The sequence below is a fragment of the Leptodactylus fuscus genome, chromosome 9 (genome assembly GCF_031893055.1).
Source record: "Leptodactylus fuscus isolate aLepFus1 chromosome 9, aLepFus1.hap2, whole genome shotgun sequence".
NCBI classification, from domain to species: Eukaryota; Metazoa; Chordata; class Amphibia; order Anura; family Leptodactylidae; genus Leptodactylus; species Leptodactylus fuscus.
This window is the reverse complement of record NC_134273.1, coordinates 23,364,392-23,390,204: the sequence shown is the minus strand read 5'-3', so window position 1 is coordinate 23,390,204 and position 25,813 is coordinate 23,364,392. Positions and strand designations below refer to the sequence as shown.

At 42.2% G+C, this 25,813-nt stretch overlaps 1 protein-coding gene across 1 annotated transcript in view; it reads left to right on the top strand.

The window, feature by feature from the left end:
- Positions 1–3,312: 3,312 nt before the first annotated feature.
- Positions 3,313–25,813, top strand: part of SEC16B (SEC16 homolog B, endoplasmic reticulum export factor) — a 144,123-nt gene continuing 121,622 nt past the window's right edge. The window contains exons 1-9 of the mRNA XM_075287463.1: positions 3,313–3,371; positions 7,966–8,055; positions 8,930–9,237; positions 15,840–15,946; positions 16,235–16,349; positions 17,955–18,030; positions 18,887–19,019; positions 20,686–20,840; positions 22,547–22,608. Coding sequence (XP_075143564.1) covers positions 8,942–9,237; positions 15,840–15,946; positions 16,235–16,349; positions 17,955–18,030; positions 18,887–19,019; positions 20,686–20,840; positions 22,547–22,608 — 944 coding nt within the window. The 5' untranslated portion in view covers positions 3,313–3,371; positions 7,966–8,055; positions 8,930–8,941. The remainder of the gene's footprint in view (positions 3,372–7,965; positions 8,056–8,929; positions 9,238–15,839; positions 15,947–16,234; positions 16,350–17,954; positions 18,031–18,886; positions 19,020–20,685; positions 20,841–22,546; positions 22,609–25,813) is intronic.

Genomic DNA, 25,813 nt, shown 5'->3' with positions numbered 1-25,813 from the left:
GTATGGTTCCCCATTATTATTGGTCCCTGGCATGGCTCCCAATCTCATTACTGACTCCAGCATGGCTGTCCTTTCATTACTGGTCTTCAGTATGGCTCCCCTTTATTATTAGTCCCTGGCATGGCTCCTATTCTCATTACTAACCTCAGCATGGCTGTCCTTTCATTACTGGTCCCCAGCATGAACCCCCCCCCCCTTGTCATTCCTGATTCCCAGCATGGCTCCCCCTCCCCCTCTCACTACTGGTCCCCAGCATGGCTCCCTCCCTTATAACTGGTCTCCATTATGGTCCCCTCTCATTATTGGTCCCCAGCATGGCTACTCCTCTTATTACTAGTCCCCAATATGGCTACCTCCTCATTATTGGTCCACTGAATAGCCCCCAATTACTGGTCCCCAAAAAGCCTCCCTTCTTAATCCTGCTCCCCCTCTCATTATTGGTCTCTAGCATGTAATCCGCTCTCATTACTGGTCCCCAGCACATCTTCCCTTTCATTACTGGTGTCCAGCATGACTCCCCCTCATTACAGGTCCCCAGCAGTATGGCTCCCTTCCCAATTAAAGATGCAGAGCAACTCTTAACCTTAAAGGGGTTGTCTGAAAGAGAACCAGGAGAGCAGAAGAATCGGGAGGCCACCAGAGCAATGGGGATAGGGGAGTATGCATTTATTTATTTTCACTGCACCAGCAACTTTAAAAGTTAAACCTGGACAACCCCTTTAAGGGGTTTGCGAAGACTCCTGAGAGCTGCATGGCACTGCCATCCCCTGCTGAGGATTAGCTGCACTTTGATTTCCATTCTGGACAAATACAGTGTTCAATAAAAGGAGTGATAAACTTAGATCACTAGATGTGGGCTGTGACCGCTCGTGGTTGAGCCTGCAATGTGCCACCTGCCAGCAACAAGAGGAAATGTGTAGGTGTCTGACCCTTGTTTCGTCCTGTTTATAGCTATTGCACACACTTGGCATTATTAGGCTCTTCTATGGTATCCCATTACCCTCATGGATTCGTTACTTTCCTATCGGTCTATTACTCTGCAGGCTCATATTATTTTGTTGCTCTTTTTTCAATCATACGATTTTTGATGGCAATCGGTAAGCCCTCGATTGTTTCACCACATGACCACCAGATGGCACCAGCAAACCATCACTTTAGCGTAATTCTAAGACTGTGATATTATCTGTCTGTACAGTAAATGTTAGGACCAACAACTTCTAAATATTTTATATAATCATATACCAAAAGTTTCCTCTCTAAATCTGCAGAAAATTCTCATTCAATGCGTTTTGGACATTTGCTATTTATTTTGTGCAAACCTGCTTCGTGCCCTGTAGGTCAGGCTAAAGCTGTGATCACAGGAATTTAAGCAGCAGAAAAACAGATAGTTCAGTACAGAAAATCTCACAAATTCCAGAAACACAAAAGGTGCTGAAGAAACGAGAGGGACCATGAACAAAAAGTGCTATTTTGTAACAATTTTGCAAAAACAAGAAGGATGACAAATTTACAGATGTGCACCAAATTCAGAACAGGGATGGATGTTAATTTGGTGCAAAAACTAATCCAAAATAGTCCCAAATGGTGTCTATTTGGAAAATCATACAATGCTCTGTATATAGATTAGTGTAATAGGCTGTAGTATTCTGAACAATGGTATACAATTTAAAAAAATGACATGTACAGAAATCTATGGACCAAGGGACAAGTAACAGGCAAGTTATGTCTGGGTCTCTAGATTTTGCAAATATCCACAGGCAGGACTGCGCTTGTTTGTCTCGGTCATGTGATCATATGGCCATAATGTCACAAACACAACAGGTAACTAGAGATGAGCGAGTACTGTTCAGATCAGCCGATCCGAACAGCACGCTCGCATAGAAATGAATGGACGTAGCTGGCACGCGGGGGTTAAGCGCGCCGGCTACGTCCAAGCGGAAGTACCAGGTGCATCCATTCATTTCTATGGAGCGTGCTGTTCGGATCGGCTGATCCGAACAGTACTCGCTCATCTCTACAGGTAACGCCAAAGCTGATGTTTTTGTAACAGAGTGACAAATTTCATGGTCATCTTTGTTTTTTCAACCATTCAACTTTGTAACTTTCTCTGGGGATTGTGTGTTCTACTTACAGTATATTAAAATATATTTGCCAACTCTCCTAGAATGTTCTGGAGTTTCCCACAATAAGGGGATTCTGGATTCTCGGAAGAGTTGGCAAATCTCCGAGGCCCAGTCTAATGCTCCATATCCATCGGTCACACTCTCGGTCATAATATATGTGATGTGGGCACTTCACAACAACTGGCACTGGTGCGACTGGCATGTTGCATGCCCACATCTCAAAAAGGGGGTGCGGTATGCAACAAATAGGGGTGTGACAATCCCTTAAAGGGTGCAAGGCTTTTAACAAAAAAGGGAATGGTCAAGCACAAATTTTTGCACGCCAGATCTTCCTGAAACCCATTTCTGAATGTAAGCAACTATGTGCTAGAAGGGTTTGTAGACAAAGGCAGCGTACCGCTGAGAGCCATACTGGTGCTCCATACAGTTTGAGTCCATAGAACTTAAAGGATTTGACCCGTTATGCACGTTTCCCCTATTCACAGGACAGGGTATAAGTGTCCATTTGCTAGGGCTTGATCACTGCAACCCCCAGTGATCAGGAGGACGGGGAACCTAAAGTGCCACTAAAGTGGCTGGTCTTACACGGCCGTAATGTAAGTCCGCAATGGAGGGTTTTCAATTGCGGACACATTATATTCAATGCGGTCTCTTACACCACCGCAACCGTGGTCCACAATTTATAGAACATGTCTGTAATGGCCGTGAATTGCGGCACTGCACGGACTCGCCCGAGTGCGGCAGGACACGGATGTCTGCGGAGTCTGTGTTGCTGATTAGCACCTTGCGGACCGTATATTCAATACGGTCGTGTAAGACCAGCCAAGGGCTTCTTGTGTATGGAGTACAGGCCTCTTGTGTGACTGGCACAACATTCACCTCTTTTGGGTGCAGATGCATTACAGCCCAATAGAAATGGATGGAGCACCAGTCACACAAGTGACTCACACAAATTCTAATAATGCAAAACAAAGCAATAATATTGTGCTGTTTACACTGAAAATACTAACATTTCACCCCCGACATCTTACAACTGGAATAATGTGCTGATATAAATTTTCCATATTTTGACCTTCTGAAAATGGCGCCAGAACCATCCCGCTGAGCACCGCAGTAACAAGTCCGTGCGGAAACCACTGACGTCCTCTCTCTGGTTCCGGGCGATGACGTGGCATTGCTGCTGATGGGCGGAGTCAGCCGGCTGTACCGCTGATAACACGGAGCTCCCTGCTCCCTGGTGACACTGCTGTAAGTATTGTCATGGCGCTGTGACCAGGTAGTAGTCGCGGCTGCCACCCAGTGTCCTGCTCACACAGCCTGCACAGAAACTATGCTGCTTGTCTGAATCCTGCTAGCATGGCTCGTTCTATAAGTGAAGATACTGCAAGTGATGAACAATTAAAGTATTGGGCAGGAATACAAGAGTAGTATAAGTGCAGATATAAATAGTATATACAGTATATATACAGAGCAATAGAGGAGAGATGAGACAAAGGTAAGATAGAGATAGATGGGGATTAGATGATAGATAGCAGATAGATGATGGATAGTAGACACGAATAGATATTAGATGATAGATTAGATTATAGACATTAGACAGATACATATTAGATATGGTAAATACCAGCTCAGGTAACAGTCACACTACATTACTATTGGTAATTATCACAAATCATAGCAAAAGCACTGTAATAACATAAGTAATACATTAGTGTACAAAGATTACAGTAAAATACGATATCTATCTATCTATCTATCTATCTATCTATCTATCTATCTATCTATCTATCTACAGTATCTATCTATCTAATATCCATGTGTCTCATATGTTTATTAATCTAGAAATATATGTTTAATATCAATTTAGAATCTATATATCTAATTTACATCTATCTATCTATCCATCCATCTATCTATCTCTCTATCATATATCTATCTCTCTATCATCTATTTATCTATCTATCTATCCATCCATCCATCTATCTCTCTATCATCTATTTATCTATCTATCTTTCTATCTATCTCTCTATCATCTATCTATCTATTATCTATCTATATCATCTATCTATCTCCTATCTATCTATATATTATCTATCTATCTATCTCTCTATCTATCTCTCTATCATCTATATCTATCTATCTATCATCTATCTATCTCCTATCTATCATCTATTTATCTATTTCTCTATCATCTATCTATCTCCTATCTATCATCTATTTATCTATTTCTCTATCTATCTATCTATCTATCTATCTATCTATCTATTATCTATCTATTCTATCTATCTATTATCTATCTATATCATCTATCTATCTATCATCTATCTATTCTATCTGTCTGTCTATCATCTCTCTCTCTCTCTCTCTCTCTCTATCTATCATCTATCTCCTATCTATCTATCTATCTATCTATCTATCTATCTATCTATCTATCTATCTATCTATCTATCTCTATCTCTATCTACCTATTTTTCTACTTAATATTTTTCTAGCTAATATTTATGACATATGTTTATATATTTGTAAATATCCATTTAATATCTATGTAATATTTATGTATGTGACATTTCTTTATCTATAAATATCTGTGTAATATCTACCTACATAATACACGCATGTCTATCTACCTATCTGTCTATGTAGTCATGTTGTGGAGAGCCCCATAACTTCTGGTTGTGTGTGTGCTGGGCGCCTCCTGTACAGTACTACTCCATTAATGCTAGCTACTTATGGTTCTGTGTAATATGCTGATATAGTAGATTAAACACATGATTTTGGGATCTTTCATCATTGTTTATGGTTTTTGGGGGGCTGTACATAGATATTTTCTTTCTTCATTTCAGACACTTCATCCTAAGTTTGATATACATCATTCTTGAGAGGACGACCCCTATAGAAGGCCATTCCCTCCTGGCCCTGTACTATATAGCTACAGATGTATTTTCGGATGTGTCTGAGTCTTTGGCTTGCTCTCTGGCGCCCCCTTACATCATCACACTCACTTTATGCCGCTCTGCACAAGTCGCTGGCTTCTCGCTTGCCTTCACTGCTGTGCTGTAATTGCACATTTGACATGTTTGTGCTTTATTGTTAGAGATAAACAGAAAATGGGATTTTACCGTCACACAATGACTGCACTTTACAGGTTTACATGAGATATTGTCAGTGGTAACAAGAGGATGCAAAACAGCAGTCAGAGAAGGAACGGAATTATAATTATTCTGTGTCATTATATACTGTGAGGATTATTTTAGATATGATAGGTACTGTAATACACTGGGATCATCCCTGTAAGCAGTTCATCTAGCATATCAGAGCAGAGCCTGTGGAACTACAACTCCCAGCATGCATACTTGCTATGCTACTCCTCCCAGTGTGTGGGGCATAATGGAAATCATATTTTCTCAGAAGCTGCAGTGCCAAAGGTTGCTGACCCCTGCTATACGGCACGGCTGACCTCATCTATACTCCTATAGACCAGTTTTCATGACCCTTGTGCCGCAGGGGGTAGAAGGATTTGATTTTATGAGATCACCTCTGGGTTTTTTATTGATACACAGCAACAATCTGTAGTCTTATATACATATGACTAATGCCGCAGGCTATTACATGCAAAAGCTGCATTAACCCTTAATAGCCTTTCAGGGTCAAATAATCTTTGCAATCTTTTTTCGACACATGTGAATAGCACGGGGTTCTGCAATACTACAGAAAGTTGTTGGCCATTGTGGTGCTGGCTTTTCAAGAGAAGTGCCATGTTTTTTAAATTATGGACAACCCCTTTAAGAGGTTTGTCCGAGACCCAAGGTGCAGCACCCAGACCCTGCACCAATCAGTTGATTCATCTGCTGTCAGCTGTACACAAGGTATATATACTTGCTTCTATATTAGTGAACAGAGGCAGAGCTGCAATTTCCCGGCACCACCACTATAGTGTACTGAGCTGGAAGCTGTATATAGTATATAGAGACATATACTGTAGCAATGGTGCCAGCGAACTGCAACTTTGCTCCCATTAACCTGAATAGGAGAAAAGCTGTTTCCGTCCATATAGCTTGTATATGGTTTCTGGCTTACAAAGCTGCTGATCGGTGCGGTGCAGGGTGCCAGACCGTGACCAATTTGATACTGATGACCTATCTTGTGTAAAGCTCATCAGTATCCATTATCTTTGGGTCTCTGACATCCCATCTAAGGCCTGGTTCACATTGGGGAGTCTACTTGGGGACCCCAAAATAGAAACCTAATCTGCCTTATAAGCGGTTACCTTAGGAAACCCGCGGATCCCATAGGCTATAATAGGGTCAGTGGAGAGCGGAGCAGAATGACATGAACCAAGATGTGAACTGAGCCTAAAGGGGGATTATCAGGTCCAACATGCCTCCCAAATCAGTAATAATACCATATAGGATCCTTTAATAGGTGCATAAACATACTTTTGTGACCAAAAACTGATGAATCAATGTAAAGTTAATTATCTTTCTATGAAAATCAGCTTGCAAGTGTCCTGGGGAGGGGCCTAATTTGACAAATTTGCATACAGACACCTTTGATAGAGACAGAGGTGGAAAACATGTTACTGACAGCTAAAGAGTGTTGGAACACTTGAGGTTGTCTGTAGGAGAATCTGATAGATTGAAGAAGGGGGTTGGAGCACTTGAGGCTGTCTATGGGCGAATCTGACAGATTGATGAAGAGTGTTGGAGCACTTGAGACTGTCTGTGGGCGAATCTGACAGATTGAAGAAGACTGTTGGAGCACTTGAGGCTGTTTGTGGGCAAATCTGACAGATAGAAGAAGAGTGTAGGAGCACTTGAGGCTGCCTGTGGGCGAATCTGGCAGATTGAAGAAGGGGTTGGAGCACTTGAGGCTGTCTGTGGGCGAATCTGGCAGATTGAAGAAGGGGGTTGGAGCACTTGAGGCTGTCTGTGGGCGAATCTGGCAGATTGAAGAAGGGGGTTGGAGCAGTTGAGGCTGTCTGTGGGCGAATCTGGCAGATTGAAGAAGGGGGTTGGAGCACTTGAGGCTGTCTGTAGGCGAATCTGGCGGATTGAAGAAGGTGGATGGAGCAGTTGAGGCTGTCTGTGGGCAAATCTGACAGATTGAAGAAGGGGTTGGAACACTTGAGGCTGTCTGTAGGTGAATCTGACAGATTGAAGAAGAGTATTGGAGCACTTGAGACTGTCTTTGGGCGAATCTGACAGATTGAAGAAGAATGTTGGAGCAGTTGAGGCTGTCTGTGGACAAATCTGACAGATTGAAGAAGGGGGTTGGAGCACTTGAGGCTGTGTGTAGGTTAATCTGACAGATTGAAGAAGGGGGTTGGAGCACTTGAGGCTGTCTGTAGGTGAATCTGACAGATTGGCTCCATCCCCAGTGCACTTGCTACCTTCCCTCTGCCCTGTATGACATTGCCAAACACAAGGACTAAACCCACAATACCTCCATGTCAGGGACCATCAGGTTCCTAAGATTTTGTAAGCTTTATCAGGCTTCCATTAGCGCACTCTACTTTCCCAGCTTTGGATATCTCTAATTCCACAGACAGTGATTTAACCCTATATAATCCATTATTATAGCCCATTACAAGACCATTTCGTGTATCTTCATGTCTCACATTACCCTGGAATCATTAGAGATTGTATTGATGTATTTTAATGCATTAGCGTCAATTATATCCTGGCTTTCATCATCCATTTTTCGGCTCCCTCTTGGGCGCGTCCTTATGACGTTCTCTGTCTCTTCTATGTCATTCTCCTGTTGTATTTTTAGCTATGGGCAGGCGTTGTCATCGCTGGCTTATGTACCTTGACCCTCTATTATTTCTTGTCTGTATACAAAGACTAATCCGTGAAGCTCTGGGGCTCATGTGGCAGATGGACTTTGGTAGAGTTTGCTCAGATCCCGGCCTCCTCTGTGGTGACTGACGCAGGTGAGTCTTTTTGTGATTTATATACTGTACTGTCATAGGTATTTTATAGGGCTGCTCTTCAGTGTCTTTGCATTTGTAATAGTAGAGATTTATAGCATTGTATCCGACTGTGGCATGTACTGATATTATATGACAAGTCAATGCCTTGCTTATGTTCCTACTGTAATAGAAGGTATGTGGGTTTGCTTTATAGGTCATAGGCTGTAAATCTGACATTATCTACCATAGTTTAACCCTTTATACATACTCTGTATGGTAGTTATGGAGAAGGAGCGTTCATTCTGCACCCTCATCTATGTGCTGGAGAGGAAACAAGAGGCTAAGGCCCGGTTCACATCTCTTTTCACTCCGAATGTTTCGTGCAAAAACCGAGCGGAAACCACACGGACCCCATTGTAGTCTATGGGGTCCTCGGGTTTCTATAAGTAACCACTTGTTTATGCATATAGGTAAGTGGGCAGAAACCCGAATGCAGATGTGAATCAGGCCTTAGAACTATGCAATGCTTAAAGGGAGTCTGTCAGCAGAACACAGCATATCAACCCAGCCCTGCAGATAGATAGGTTGAGTTTTACCCTAGTGAATCGCTGCCTCTTTTGCCGAGAAATTGCTGTTTTTGTCAATGTGTTCCTTGGAGCAATGATCATATGGCCACTTACCTCTTTGGAGCAATGTCAACCCTTTGCATATTGACAAAAATTGCTGCACCTTAGCAAAGGACACACCAATTCACAATTTGATATAGGTAACGCTAACCTATCTATCCTCTGGACTGGGTTGATACGCTGGTTCTGCTGACAGACTCCCTTTAAGTATACAGTATAAGCATCATTATAATTCACTAGATTACATTCTTACCTTCTTGAACTTATAGGTGACAGGTGAAATGGACCATGGGCCTCCCCATTGGTTCAACAAGTCTCAGACCAGACCTCCAGGAGATACGGGCCAGTGGAGAGGAATATATCCGCCCCCGCCGCCACCTCCTCATCATTACAGAGATAGAGATTATGGATATTACTCTGCCTACCCAACACAAGGAGGTTACCAAGCATGGCCTGGACAGTGGATGGACTATTATTCCCAGTACCCAGCAAACATACCTAGACACGTAGACCACAGGAGGCCTGCGTCTAGAGCTGAGATATATGACCCAAGTGACGCATATCGGCCACTGTCCAGGTAAGATAGCAGGATACATACATTTACCCAATTACTTATATCATGGGACATCAGATAATACAATTAACACTAGAGATGAGCGAGTACTGTTGGGATCAGCCGATCCGAACAGCACGCTCCATAGAAATGAATGGATGCACCTGGTACTTCCGCTTTGACGGTGGCCGGCCGCTTAACCCCCCGCGTGCTGGCTACGTCCATTCGGCTGATCCCAACAGTACTCGCTCATCTCTAATTAACAAAGGTAAAATTGAGGCAAACCACTGCCAGAGAAGGTTAGACCCCATGCACATGACTGATTGCATTCAATGTGGGGCCGAGTTTTTGGCAGAATGCACTCGGATGATACTTGAAGTGACATCCAATTGCATCCCATGATGTATTCACATCTGTGGAGACATCTGATTCATCCCATTCCAATGACACAGATGATGATAGAGCAGGTCTTTTCTTGCTACTTGCCATCGGAACAGAAGCCCCAGTAGATGTGAATGCATAACATCAAGTGTCATCCAAGTGCCTTCCACTGCAAACTTGGCGCCATATAGGATGCACACTCGGTCATGTGCATGGAGTCCAATGTACCTTTTAAAAGTTGATGGCCTTTTAAAGGGGTTTTCCAGAACATTTTAATTGATGAAGCTCTGTGGGGTCCAAAACCTGTTTGAAGTCGCTTCACGGGTCATGTGATGTCACGTTCATGGGTCACATGGCCTGATCGCATCTCAGTCCATTTAAGTAAATGGACTGAGCTGTGATACCAAGCACTGCTGCTGTACAATGTATGGAAATGTCCTTGGTTAGTACCGAAGAAGGTGCAGCGCCCATGCGAACTCTGCAAACAGCTGATCATCGAGAGCCTGGGTGTCATGCCCCTTGTAAATTCTAATTCATGACCTATCCTAAGTCTTAAAAAAACTCCTTTAAGATAGACCTTTATTAATAGATTGGTGGGCATATAACTGTTGGGACCGTCGCTGATCAGCTATTTCCTGCAGTGAATGAGCTGTGCTCGAAGGGTTAAGGGGATATTGTCACTCCTTGAGGAGAGACCACCATATAGGTGTGTGGAGACTTATTAAACCTTTAGCACTCCACTTCGCAAGGGACCATGGGAAGAATATGCAAATCTGTCTTCCATGATGTAATTAGGAAGTCAGCTGCTGCCTCAGTGTTGCAAACCAATAGAGGGCGCTCACTGGAATGTGCAAGCCTGTCTTCCCTGATGTAATTAGGAAGACAGAATTTCATTGAAATAACCCAATAAAAGTTTGCTCCCTTTAGCATCATGCTCGACCTTCCAAGAGGCCTTTGTTTTGCAATGATGCTGGGATTATTACCAGGTATAGTCTCTCAATCGAGGACGGCCGTTTCGATGTACTTGCATCTCGTCAGCCCAGTGTAGAGAAGACTATAACCTGTGAGGACGGCCGTTTGCTCGAAGGGTAATAGCCAATCTTTGTAACACCACTGATCTAAAATTGATAGCCTATATTAAAGATAGACCATCAATTTAAAAAAAAACAAAAAACTAGTTAACCCTTTAAAGGGGTTGTCTCATGAAGACGAGGCTCTCTAGCGACCACATGATCTACACTGATCCAGCTTTAGGGCTGAGTATATAGTCAGCTATTTTAGATCACGGCTATCCATACATTGGTATTCGTATCGGTTGTATGTAGTAATACATCCAAATGAATGGCCCACCATGCAATAGATGAATAGTCCAGAGGGGGCACTGTTTTTACGTCCTTAGTTGTTTCACAGTTCAGTTTATTCTCTACGCTGTGATTGATCGCTAAGGGTAACACGGCTACTGTCCATTTTCTGAGAACATGAGCCCTATTGCCTGTAGTGTTGTTGATGGGGTCTGATAATTTCCTATAATTCATGATAATAGTGGGGGGCAGTTACTGTCGTGTAAAAGCGTTGCCGAACTTGACATTATCTAGTAAACATGCGGCAGCACTTAACATTTAACATTTCCAGGGAAGCAGCTGAGTGATAGGGACGGACATTTCTTTTATTCATGTTGAAGCCCATGGCGTCTTCTGGGGACTTCTAGCGAGTTGGTTCCAACTAATTAATCAGATAATGGCCTCCTGCATTATTTATCATGGAGAGGAGACAGCCTTAGTTTTACTTTTTTTTTTTTTTTATAGAATGGATTGTTTTTTAGATTATTCTCCACATTTTTCATATAGCTGAAGATACAGTCTTGAATTTTAATCCTTTAAGGGATTCTCCTCCAGGACACGGATTCTCAAGAGCCGCAACTTTTTTATTTTGTTGATGGTGATGGAGGGAGAGCTTGTTTTTTGCAGGAGAAGTTGTAGTTTGTCCAGTCCCTGTATAGTGGCTGGGTGTCAATACTGCTATTCCGCTCCCATTGACTTGAGTGGGAACTGAGATGCAGCAATAGTGCTCGGCTGTAACCCCTGGACAACCCCTTTAACTTTTATGAGGAAGATTTGCAAGGAAATGCAATAAACAGTAAACTGGAACACAATGAATTATTGCCTGTCAGTGTAATAATAACGGGCACCCATTAGGTACCCAATATAGGGCATCATAGGGATTTGCCAAAGGCATTGCAAGTGTGGCCAATGTGATTGTGAACAGGGCCACTGCTGTATGTTTATAACTTTAGGTTGCATGGTTGTTACTCACTAGAACACCTAATGGGTTAAACCAGTGTGATCTGAGTTACTTCACCTTTTACCTTCACCAGGCTCCCTTAGCGGCTCCCACATAGTATCATTCTCCCAGTAGCCCAACAGTTTATGGTTCCCCAGTAGCTCAACAAACACAGTATAATATTCCCCAGTTGCCCTCAGGTACCTAATAATGCCCTCCAGTTACCCCCAGACGCCTAATAATGTTTCCCTTTGGACCCCTAGACACTGAATAATGCTTCCCAGTGGCCCACAGGCAAATAGTAAAGCTCCCCAATGGCTCCCAGGCAAGCAGTAAAGCCCTCTAGTGGCCCCCAGGCAGATGGTAAGGCTCCCATGTGGTCCTGAAACACCTAATAATGCTCCTCAATGGCCCTCAGATACTAAATAATATTCTCCAGTGGCCCACAGACTTAATAATGCTGTTCATTGGCCCCTGGATACCTAATAATGCTTCCCATTGAAACCCTAGACACTGAATAATGCTTCCCAGTGGCCCTCAGGAAAGTAGTAAAGCTCCCCAATGGCCCCAGGCAAGCGGTAAAGCTCCCTAGTTGCCTCCAGGCAGATAATAATGCTCCCCTGCGGCCCCCTAGGCAAGTGGTAATGCCCCAGTAGCCCCCATATTGTAGATGTGCCAATGGAGCAGATTATCAACAGTCACAAGTAGATGCCTGAGTGGTAGAGCAGGAAGCTAATGCTAAAGGCTTCCTGCTTCACCATTCTATTCAATCCTAATGATGTCAACATAGTTCAGAGAGGACATACAACACTGTTATGGTACCCCTATTGGGTATCACTGTTCTAGACACAGCCTCTCTATCGGCACCATCATGGTTTTGTATGTGTATGGTACAGGGTGTATTTAGGCATTAATAAGTTGTGAAAATGAAGTTTATGAACATTAGAAAACCGCCAGCTGAATCCAAAAACATGAGCGGCCACCATCTATTGAAGGTGTATGGGCACTGTTACTGGTGACCTGTCCAGCACTGCAAAAGTTGGCGGCACTATATAACCCATCCCAAAGCACAGCGCTATTACGTGAGCTGAATCCACCATCGAAGTCACCTTTTGAATGACAAAAAATGTTATGGGAAGAAATCTAAGCTAGTCTTGTTTATACCGCCATCTCCTTCTCAGAACAGCAGATAATGATCATGTTAGACTTGTGCCTTTACAGCCAGAGGGGAGCTGGCGGCTACACAAGGTTTTTTTGCACACATTTACAGCTATTACAGAAATGCGCGGTGCAGTCATCCACTCCTAAGATGCTGAAATATAAAAGTGCCGGCTTTATTTTTAATCTATTGATCCGCTGCTACTGAGGCCGCTCGGTTTACCGTTCATTTATACCTGGATCTTGCTCTGTAGTGCACACTTATTCATTTAAGTATTGTTCCCACACTGACATCTTGAATGGCCACTTACTGTAAGTGACGCCTGGCTCAGATTGATGCAATAGTATAAGGCGATGTTCACATTTATAATGTGCGCTTAGTGTGGGCGCTGGCACTAAATTGGCCATACGGTTATATCAGCCAGACGTAGTGCAATGCTCCGTGCACAAGACCGTTTGCAGCGTATGGATTGGTATCCGTGCGTCATCCATGATTTTTACTGACCCATACGTTCGGTAGAATTGACCAAGCCATAAATACAGACAGGTATAGGACCTGCCCCATATGTTGTGACTCTTTTCCAGGGCGCGGAGGCACATCTGTAAAAACTGCAGTCGTGTGCATGGAGTTCCATTTGGCTGGAATATAGAAGTATACAACAAAAGTATCAAATATCATAGTACAACAATAGTAAAAATCTTACGGTACACGTTTTTTGGAACAGGATCTTATATGTACGGGATGCCAACAGAATGGTATCCATCAGAGTCTTCCATTTTGTTGTATATCTTGGGAGATTTTCCTGGCCCATACTTTGAAGAGTACCCAACTTTTCAACAAAGTTTGCATATTCATAGTATGATATGTGTGATGTACACTATAATAATAGATTTGGCTTGCAGGATGTATAGGGAGAAGTACTGACCTGTACTGATGTGAATAAAGTGCTTTGGTTGAGATAAAGAGGGACTGTTTGACAAAGCGTGGCTCGTGGCAAAGTTAAAAGTGGAACCTTATGTGCCAAAATGATATTCCAACAATACAGAAAGCTACACAACTAATTCCAGGAGCTTACACGAGTACTGTCTGCGTTCTGAAAAATTAAGGGCACAAGTGTATCCTCTATCCCCACTTTTAGGGCTAGTTCACACATTGTTGGGTCAGGAAAAAATCTGCTTCAGGAATTAAGAAGTGTTTTCTGGAGCGTTTTTTGAGGTGTTTTTAGTCTTTGTTTTTTTCCTCCAGCACAGTGAATGGACCTTTGGCAAAAACCGCGTCAAAAAATGTGAGTTTTCCGCCTCCCATTGAGTCCTGTTGGTTTCTTCAGGCTGAATCCGCCTGAAGAAAGGTCATGTTGCTTCTTTTTTCCTCTAGCGGAAAAAAACCCGCTAGCGGTCTACATAGGACTGTATTGTTTTGAGGCGGATTTTGACGAGGATTCCGCATCAAAATCCCCTAGCCCTTATACATACATAGTTATGAAATAATAATGAGATACCAATAAATCTATAAATATTACTACAATACAGCTATTAAATATTACCGTCATACTGCTATTAACATGATACAAAGACGTAATAATACCACCGTACGATGGTCAGTATATTGTTCATATCATGGTTTATATCAAGTCTAGATAAAGAGTGCAAAGCACAACCACACAGCATGGACGCGCAGGTGACAGTAACCATTTCTCATAAACCCTGAGATAGTTCTAGTTATAGAAACACATGAGTAAGACTGCTCGGTTCAGTTTCTGCAAGCCTCATAAAGGTATCTATCTATCTATCTATCTATCTATCTATCTATCTATCTATCTATCTATCTTATTTATCATCTATCATATATCTATCTATCTATCTATCTATCTATTATCTATCTCTCCTATCTATCTATCTATCTATCTATCTATCTATCTTATTTATCATCTATCATATATCTATCTATCTATCTATCTATCTATCTATCTATCTATCTATCATCTATCTCCTATCTATCTATCTATCTATCTATCTATCTATCTATCGCTATCTATCTATCTATCTATCTATCTATCTATCTATCTATCTATCTGTCATATCTATCATCTATTATCTATCTATCTATCTATCTATCTATCTATCTATCTATCTATCTATCTTATGTATAATCTATCATATATCTATTATCTATCTATCTATCTATCTATCTATCTACAGTATCTATCTATCTATCTATCTATCTATCTATCTATCTATCTATCTATCTATCTTATTTATCATCTATCATATATCTATTATCTATCTATAATCTATCTATCATATATATTATCTATCTATCTATCTATCTATCTATCCTATCTTCTAGTTATCGTCTTTCTTTCTATCTATCTATCTATCTATCTATCTATCTATAAATAATCCAGAAGATTGCAAAAAAATGAAGTGATGGAGCGCTGGTCCAACTTGAATAAACCTTTATTCCAAATAGGTGTAACACACAACGCGTTTCGGGTAAAGCCCTTTCTCCAGTGTGCATCTATAAATAAGTCACATTCCTGTGTTGCGTCCACCTGTTATCTCTTCTCTTTATCCGCTGCGATCTATCTTACAACATCACATAACACAATACTACTTGAATCAAGTTGACATGGAACTTGAGTTGTTGCTATAAGGATTTATCTATCTGTGTTTGTCTCATGCCCTGACGGAACTCAAAGCATGTTCTATGGAAACGTATGACTGTTACATCTAATAAGAACATAGCTGCGGAAAAAAAAGACGTCTTCTCCGTCCTGTATTTGCTTGACCCTTTCCTATCTTTTCAGACAGGGATATGATGAAAGATATGGATTTTACGAGACTGTACAAAGAGAAAACTATGGCAACAGAGACTATAATTACGAGCCTCCAGTTGGTGTTTCCAGAGAGAAAGGTACAGTGCACTTCCTTGTGGCTGTTTTCGACTTCTTAGTGTTTCCATATCTTTTATGGTCCTTTGAATTAGATTTGTTGAGAACGTGTAGTCTGAGCTTTTCCTAAACTTTTGAGGTTACATTTCTGTTTTGCGCGACTCAAGTTGCAAACGGAAACTCCTCTCTGTGACTCCCGTCTGTATGTCGCAACCTGATACTATACGATAATTATTTTATAGTCTTTCCTGGTTTCTTAGAACAATTTCTTTATTTATACCTCAAGTGACGCCGATTTCTGTATTTCACAGATGGAAGGAGAAGAACTTACCACGATCAGACTGAGCATTGGGTGCAGAATTCCTCCGATACTCACGCCTTTCATCATAACATAGAGAGGGTCCAACCGCCACGAGACGTGCACAGGTGATACGACAACTTGTGTATTATTTGTGGACTTATGGGTTTCTTTTTTTCTCATTTTTGATGCTAATGAACTCAATGTAAAAAAAACGCAAGTAGGCATGCAACTTCCACAGTTTCCTTGTCCGCCATCCAGACACAGTTGGCACCTTTATTTACACACCCCTTCTCTACCTGGCACCGAACAGATGGAAACAGCGCCCATTACGTGTCTTACCATAGACAGCCAGCCATTGTCATCCTTCACTTACAGTGATGACATGAGCGTAAGACCAGAACTAGTCTTGGTTATATCTATATCATCCTTAGCAAGGAATCCAGGTTCTGTCTGGGATCCCACGACTGTTGGGTTTGATTATGGAAGTTTTGCAGTGAGCGCTTTATTCTTGCCTTTGCTGTATGATGATCTGGGGAGCCATTGCGTTCAACAGGTAGTAATACAAGAGACATTAACAGCTCGTGATATATGCAGGACACCCTGCCGCCACATGTGTTCTGTCTCATGATAGGACTTTTAAATGGCATTTTTCAGTAGGATAATGCTCGCCCATCCACTGCAAGGTTCACCCAGAAATGGCTCTGCCAGAGGACAATACTTCCTTTGTGTGCCCAGTTCCCACTTTTTTGCCAATTTATGGGACCAGCGCCTAGGTGTGTGCAGGATCTACAGACCGAGCTATAATATATGTGGGCAAGTGTGTGGCAGGATACAATACAGAACCTGTATGCAGAGTCGTAACTTGAAGGGGTGCAGAGGTGCCCAAGAGTCATAGGGGGCCCATAAGTACTGGAATCAGTATTGAGATTGCAGTTTCCATGTGGTCCATAAGCCAAGGAGATCCACAGATTACCCTAACCACACCAAGATTGATTAAACCCCATAGCACCCATAACCATCACTATCAAGAATTTGCTGTAAGGATGAGGGTGGGGGCCCCGGACAAAAGATTGCACTGGGACTCATAAGAATTTAGTTATGCCACTGCCTGTATGTCGCCATGCCCATCTTGTATCCAGGTTAGAGGAAGCCATATAGGGCCTTTCAATTGTACAGTGTTCCCCAATAAACCTCTCCGTATCTCCATTACATTCACACTGAGAACATTTCATGCAACTCCATCTTGGTGCGGTATTTTTTGTCTATTCTTGCTTGTGACCCAATTACCTAACACTTCTCCTTCTGAATGTTTCTTCTGCAAGTCACTTTCTTAAAAGTAGTGATATTTTTTTCCAATTGCATTAAAAATATGACTTCTGCACTAGTACGTGTGTTTCCCATTGACATTAATGAGAAGTTATTTGAAAGTGTTTTTGTTTTTAAGCAGATTTCTGCGAAGTCAATGAATTGCTACCTGCAGCGTATTAGATGTGTATTTCAGCATGTAATATGATCAATTTACCCCCAGTACACACTGGTAAATCCTCTGTGTGCATAGCCTTAAGGGCAACGCCAATTGAATTTTTCTTTGCATAATACAGGATAAAATCTGGCCGGTCATTAGTTATGACTATAAGTCAATATTCTACAACTATTTGAGCAAATTTACATTATTATAATAAGTGATTAATAAATTTTTTCCCCATTTTACGTATTTCTTGCTTTGTAAGGTTGCACGGCTATGACAATGATAGCGCCCCGCAACCTGCAGAGAGAAGATGTGACTCCGCCTTGGACAGATTAGAGGTAAGGGACCTCTTGCATTTGATTCCCAATTTCTTGCCTGTGGTAGACATTCAGTTGTTGCCAAATGACGCAGATTTCATGGGATCTACAAAGTCGAAATAATCTTCAGATCTCGAAAATGTGCCATTGTACTTACCAGCCATGAACCACAGTGAGTTGTATTCTTCGTGGCTTTATTACTCACTTGCCCGGGGACTAAACCTTGCTGCACCGTTCATGACTGCGAAGTACAAGGTGAAGGCTCGTCAATGAAACTTGAAATAGATAGATGGATGTCAATGAAGCCTGCATCGCAGCAGTGTCAGACTGAGATTCCTTGAGTCCACCAGATAAAGGGATTATTGGGGCTCCAACAACCTCTACCAATTTGGTTGTCTATTGCTGGACCATAGTTGTGTTAGTCTGGGTCTACTGGAGGAGCCTAGGGTACTTTGGTGCACCAGTCCGACATTGCTCTTCAGGATGGCGGCACACACCCATGACTCTTCACTCGACATTAGCACATAGCTCCAAAACACATGCAAGATAAAAGTTGAATGACATAGATGCAGACACATAGTTACATAGTAGATGAGGTTGGATGAAGACCTCAGTCCATCAAGTGCAACCTATAACCCTACAGTGTTGATCCCCATGAGGCTTATGCCAATTGCCCCATTTCAGGGGGGGAAAAAAATTCCCTCCCGACTCCAATCTGGCAATCAATTTAAAAACCTGGATCAACGTGTCCTTAAAGCACTTGTGCATGTGATTCAATTTAGTGCTTTTTTAATAAAAAATTACAGGAACTGCAGCCGCCATGAACCTGTCTATATTTTTCCCGTTAACATATTGTGCATCCTTACCTCTCTCATAGACTTTCAGTTCAACAGAGCACAGTTTGCTGTCACAGTACCGAGACTCCGGCATGTCCTCCAGTAGCTATGAGCTGAGCCAGTACATGCAGGACCCAGCGGACATGATTGACAGCTGGAATCCATTGCAAGATGGTGAGTATGACTTGGATTTAGTAATAAATATAGTGTCAGCCATGGACTAAGACCCATGTTTTATTGAATGTTGTAGATTAATGTCTGTCTGCAAATTAAAGGGGTTGTCTAAGATCAGATATTGGTGGCGCTTTCCTTCATTTGAATGGGAGCTCATCTGCAACTGTATAGAGTGGTCACTACACAGTATACTGAACTGTCTGCTTCTGGCTCAGTACACTATGTTGAAAACAGATCATTGTTGGGGTGTTGAACATCAGACCTCCCCCCTCCTGATCCGACATTGATGACTTAAACTAAGGATAGGAGTTTCTGATCTTGACAACCCTTTTATTTATCCATTATCTCTATCTGTCTGTCTGCCCGTCCGTCCATCCATCCGTCCGTCCATCCATCCACTCTATCTATCTATCTATCTATCTATCTATCTATCTATCTATCTATCTATCATCTATCTATCCATCTCCTATCTATCTATCTATCTATCTATCTATCTATCTATCTATCTATCCATCCATCTCCTATCTATCTATCTATCTATCTATCTATCTATCTATCTATCTGTATTTCTATTAGAAATACAGCGAAACATCTTTGAGACAACCACCCGAAAAATTACAATAGGTGGTGGTCTTCTAGGTAAATGGTCTTCTCAAAGAAGAAGACTTGTATGGTGAAACTGAAAATCTATCACAGAAAATCTGGTTTGGATAGGTGGGTGGTCTTCTGGAGAAGTTACATTTTTCCTTCTTGGACACTATCACTTCCACTTTTTGGTTACATTATGGATTCGTGTTGGTTCAGTTTTGTAATTGGAATGGAAATGTTGCATATTTGTTCCATATATGTAATTGCTATGGCTTCCTAATAAGATATGACCAAACCAGCCACTTTGCAAATAAGATAACAGCCCACCACCAAAATTCCCTTCACCGTTTCCCAACACGTCGCCTGTGCTTCCTACAGGACACCCAAAATGATGCATAAAAGGCGACGGTAAAGAAAAAAAATCTCCAAAGATTTAGTTATGAAAGAACGCAGCTATTTCGTAATATTAAAACCAGCTAAGTGGTGTTTAATAAAAGTTTAAAATGCAATATAACTCAAAGTGAAAGACATCAAACAACATTTAATTATGGAAATTAAAAAGCCAGACTATTGAGCAACATATCACAAAGCCGAGAAGCAAATGCTAGATCTCCCCTTTAATCATTGCCGTTGCTCTCAAATTTCTGCAATACCCAAAAGGCCTTTGCTGCAGAATTATTATACAAATTAACCAACATGCCTTCTTTTTAATGAAACCATCACAAGTCTTGCCTTTCATCTCAGTCGGTCTCAGGTTCTCGCAGTAAAAGCCATGTTAATCTCGGCAATCCAGGGCCGGACAAAACAATTTATGTTCTAGTTGTCAATGCCGGGGCAATGGTGTCCGTGGCGCATTGAATAAATGATGATCCCGGATACGGAACAGCAGATCGTAGACGCACCATGGCGCTTTCTAGTGCATTAACTATACATGGCGGCCCTGATTTTTAAGACCCCGATGATGGTATAATTGATAAAATGTATTTTTTCATGCTACTCTATTATTTAGAACATCTGCAGATGTCTCCAAGTGTTTCATCTTTTTTACTTTTGTGATCTTTTTTCATCTTCTTTCAAGACACCTTGGAGCCAACGCCGCAACCAACAGCACCCATGAAGTTTGCCTTGCCCCATGTCGCCCTCTGTTTTGGGGCCCGAGGACAATTGATAAGGGTTTGCCCCAACTTCCCAGATGAGGGTCAACCAGCGCTGGTGGAGATTCATAGCGTAGAGGTAAATGAAAATCGTATCAGATAATGGAAATCAATAGGTTGTGAATGTTATCTTGTTCAGGAGATGTGCATTGTTCTCGGTGCTGAACGCTCTGTAAGAGGCTGTATACATTTTACTTATCTTTATAACCTCTGACATCACTATTCATCAAAGGCAATGATGTACGGAGATTACATTAAGCTGGCTCGCCAACAATTTAATATCATTGGGGTCGGCCAGACTTATGGCGGAGGCTGCTGTCAGGGAAAGCGAGGAACTCGTAGGATGGATGGGTTTTTCCTGGGGATGAGTGACCCCAAAAGTGTTTGGCGGTCGCTTATCTGTATGTCCTCGGAGAAAATAATATGGGTGTTTGACCAAGATAGACATGAATCCGGTATACAGTTACTCTGTGTCTTTGGCCTACTATAGAGCTGTTTTTACCCATATATTGTTTAGTTTATATTCACTTTTTTTTATATATATGGATAATTTCTTTATTGGTTTGGGCTCTGAATATCCTCTTTACTGCCAAGGCGACACGTAGCCGAGCCGTGATTAAATGGCACAGATAGCACATGGATGACATTTGTGTGCCGCCTGTACCTCTATGGCCCCATTCAGAGATGTCAATGATCACGGGCCGCAAAATGGACAGGATTAGGACCTGTTGTGAGGAAACCAAACAAGAGGAAGATGAGACCCCATGGACTGTTATACCCCAAACCACCCGCCCCACCCCACCTCCCCGTATAGCGGCCACCAACTAAGAGGAAGATGAGACCCCACGGATTGTTATACCCCAAACCACCCACCCCACCCCACCTCCCCATATAGCGGCCACCAACTAAGAGGAAGATGAGACCCCACGGACTGTTATACCCAAAACCACTCACCCCACCTCCCCATATAGAGACCACCAACTAAGAGGAAGATGAGACTCCACGGACTGTTAAACCCCAAATCAACCACCCCACCATATCCACCACTCCCTGACTCCAACTCAACACCACACTTTACTAGCTTTGGCAATGCCAAATATCTATTTGGACGTGCCAATAAAGCCTGTTTGATTTGATTTGATTTGCGTTTTGCCCCGGGCTCACAGCCCCATTCATCGGACTGTAAAAATACACCGTCCTGTGTATGGAGCCATAGAAATGAAAGGGTCAGTTTGCTGGGTGTGAAAAACATGGTTAGCACATTAACGGTCATACGCATGAGGACTTAAGTTGAGTTCAAATGGAGGAAACTTGCATTAAGTTTGAGGTGGATTCCATCTCAATCTGAGCCAAATTCCTTCCTGAATCCTAAGAAAATCTACAGAAAAAGTGGAAGAGCCTTGCAATATATTTCTTTGCTTATCTTCTATTAATTCTTTCCAACCTTTCTCAGCCCATCCTCCTTCAGAGCTGCATTCAGAATTCTGCATGATCTGATTATACATGGTTTCCAGCTCAGACAGCCGCATATTGTCAATGGAGAGTAATTGGCCATAACTTGATAATCGAGGACATTTCCCCAGTCTCGCGGTGTTGTTGAATTGGGGAGTGGTCCCAGTTTTCTAACACATTTAGAAAAACCCTTTGACTATCATCGGTCATGGTTTCTCTACCAACCGTAGATTTCATAAATCCATTATTTTGGCTCTTAGGCCTGTGCATTTGCTTTGGCCTAATTCTGTACATTTGCATCTTTTGACTGTGACTTCTGTGCTTTGTCTGTAGATTCTCCTTCATGATACTCGGGAACAGGAGGAGATGAGAGGATTCCCAGGTCCTGTGCAGAGGTAAATGATGGCAGAGAATACATTCATATAGCTGTTCGCAAAACGAAAATATCCGGGAACATAAATTACATTGGTATCAGACTAAATGCGTGACCCGACCCAAGGACGGACACCTCCATAGATGTGTATGGTCGCTTTGATCCCTGTAAACCAGTCATTTCCCCAATAAAGGCCTCTTAAAGGGAAGGTATCACCAAATTTTTAATTTTTTTTTTAAATTTAAACCAGATAGACCAAATTTATCACTTTTTAAATTTAAATTAAAAATTTGATTATTTAATTGTTTGTTATTGTATTATCTATATATGATTATAGGGGCTGCCATCTTCCCTGAATTTCTCCTGTGCTCTGTTAGGCTAAGGCTCCATGTAGCGGGCCGCTGTGAAAACTCAGAGCCGGAAAAACGTGGCGGAAAACTACTCACGGTTTTTCCCACAGCACTTTTCGCAGAAAGTCTGCAGAGGTTTCCGCTGCAGAATTCCTTCTTCCATTATACCTATAGGGAAACCGCCGGTGTATCCTTAGATATAATTGACATGTTACGATTTCCGAAATCGCAACATTTCCACTGCACGTTTTTCTGCAATGTGTGAGTGGCATTCGCTTTGCAGTAACGGTATAATTTACGGCATGTGCTTCCCCGGCCTTAACAACATTTAGTGATACGCTTTACGGCATAGGGATGGCCATAGGAAACAATAGTTTGAAGTTGACTCATTGAGGTCTATGGGAGGAAGTGAAGATAAGCTGTAACATCATGGATGTTACGGTAGTGTTATCTGTGGAAGTGTTATTTTCTATTGTAACTTCATCTATGATGTAAATGAGGGGACTGCTGCAAAAAAAATGACAGGTATCAGCCTATTATTAGGTTTAGTGGTCAGAATGAAAATTGTATGTTTTTTTAAATATAGATAGTGTCATGGAATTTTTTTGGATTAAATTATCCAAAAACTTGGTTTAACTTCATTTATTTGGTGACACATTCCCTTTAATTCTATGAAGGAAATTGGCTATGTATTTGGCTATGGGGTACCACTGCTGGGAATGATTTCTTCACGACATTTTGCAGCAGTTGGTATCTTTTCACATGGAGGATTTGTTAATGGGCTTTTATATCAGAGTTTGTAATTGTCACATTTCATTTTATTATTTTTTCCCCTAATAAATACATTACATATATCTAAAAGCCTAAAAACAGCTAACGCTGGGTTCACACCTGCGTCTGGGGTCTCCGTTCTATGGTTTCCGTCTTCTGCATGCCAGAAGACGGAAACCATAGACCGGGTCCGGCCGTGAGTGGTGGTGAGCGTTTTGCGCTCTCCGCCGCGAAACCGGATTTTTTTATCCGGACACAGAGTACTGCATGTCCGACTCTGTGTCCGGATTATAAAACCCGGTTTCGCGGCGGAGAGCGCAAAACGCTCACCGCCGCGCACGGCCGGACAGCTTTCTCACCCATTCAAATGAATGGGTGAGAAAGTCTCCTGCAGGTTTCCGCATCCTGCCTGTGTTTTAGGCAGGAAACGGAAACCTAAGTACGGAGACCGGGCCGCAGATGTGAACGAGCCCTAAAATGTATCCAGGTGGTTAATAAAAGGGATCACATTAATTCCATTGTTCTGCACACGATTGAGGTCTTGTGGCTTTGGATATAATAACCGTACAGAAGTCACAATGCAGCAGCGAAGTTGAAGGTATAATCATTCTAAATTACATCAAACAGCGCAAAATTACAATATATGGCGAAGATAAAAAATGCTAACACGGTAATTTTATAGATAACAAATCTCATTCAAAACAAATTACTAGTGATAAAACGCAAGAGAAAGCCGACGTCTGACTTCTGACTGGTGCACATAAAGGAAAGCTGCCCTTATATCATTAAATCCCCTCCCCCCTTCTCATATTGGCACTTCCATCCATGGCCGCCTCTGACCGCACTCTTACTTAACCCTCGGCTTGACAAGCTTAGAGGAGCAGGCTACTTAGCTTGCCAGTGCATACTGTTGCCCCCAGGCCCTGTTTTTTGGGGTGGATTTACACAAGTTTGTCGACAAATTTGCGGCAAAATCGGCACGTTCAGCTTTTGCACTAAGGGCATAGCAAATCCACATCTACAGGCTGCATAAAAATCCGCAGTTTTTGCAGTGGACTTGTTCGAGGTGTAAATTTGCACCATGCGTAAATGCACCACTGTACTATAGAGGAGGGTTATTACCTTCCAGTTGGTTCCCATGTCTGTGTAGAGGGTTTATGCCACTCATATACGGGTATGGGGTACCAGCTTGAATACTTATTACCGCACCCTTTTGCAGCAAGATAACTTTCACAGAACAGAACAAAAGCCATTGAATGAGCCAAGTTAACTTTCTGTGCCATAGTGTAGTTGCTCTAGCACCAACCTTTGGAAGGGAACTCCTTACAGATCAATGCCTGGTTTTCCCAAATCCCAGTGACATAATCTAAGAACAAAGCCATGTTAGAATATCTCCTCCAAAAGAGAGAGAGACCCATCCACACACATATGTTTCGAGTTTTTAGTTCCATCTGTGGGTCCTTCTATCATGGCAGCCCCATGGCAGTGAACGGAGTGCTAGTCATGCAAACGCACTGGTGCTTCATTTTTTGGAGAGGATGCAGGGGGCCATTCAGGCTCCCATTTTCTTGATCTCTGGGGGTCCTAATAAATTCTATACCCAGCGATCTGATACTTGTCCCCTATTATCTGGATAGGCAATAAATATGTAATGGCAAATCCCCTTTAAATGTCGAAACTTTTTTTTTTACATCATTCTTAAAGAGGACCTTTCATGTCCTCCTGCAGATGCGGTTTTATATACTGCTAGAAAGCGGACAGTGCGCTGAATTCAGCGCACTATCAGTTTTCCTGTTAAGTGCCCCGGGGCTGCTGATATCGGTGCTGTTATTTTTGACACCAATCTCTGCCCATTGTCAAAATGGCGTTCCGGATAGTCTAGCTAGGCTGTGATGAACACTTCTCCTGGCTGTACTTGTCCATAACCCTATACTGTCAGAGGGGCGCTCATTACCACCCAGGAATGACGCTGAGCTGTTCCAGCTAGACTGTCAAGAATAGGGTTGAGCGATCAGGATCGGAAAAGATTGGATTCCGATTGGCGTTCGAGTAAATTTCACGATCACGATTGGAATTCCGATCCCAGTCTTTTCCAGCGGGATTGAG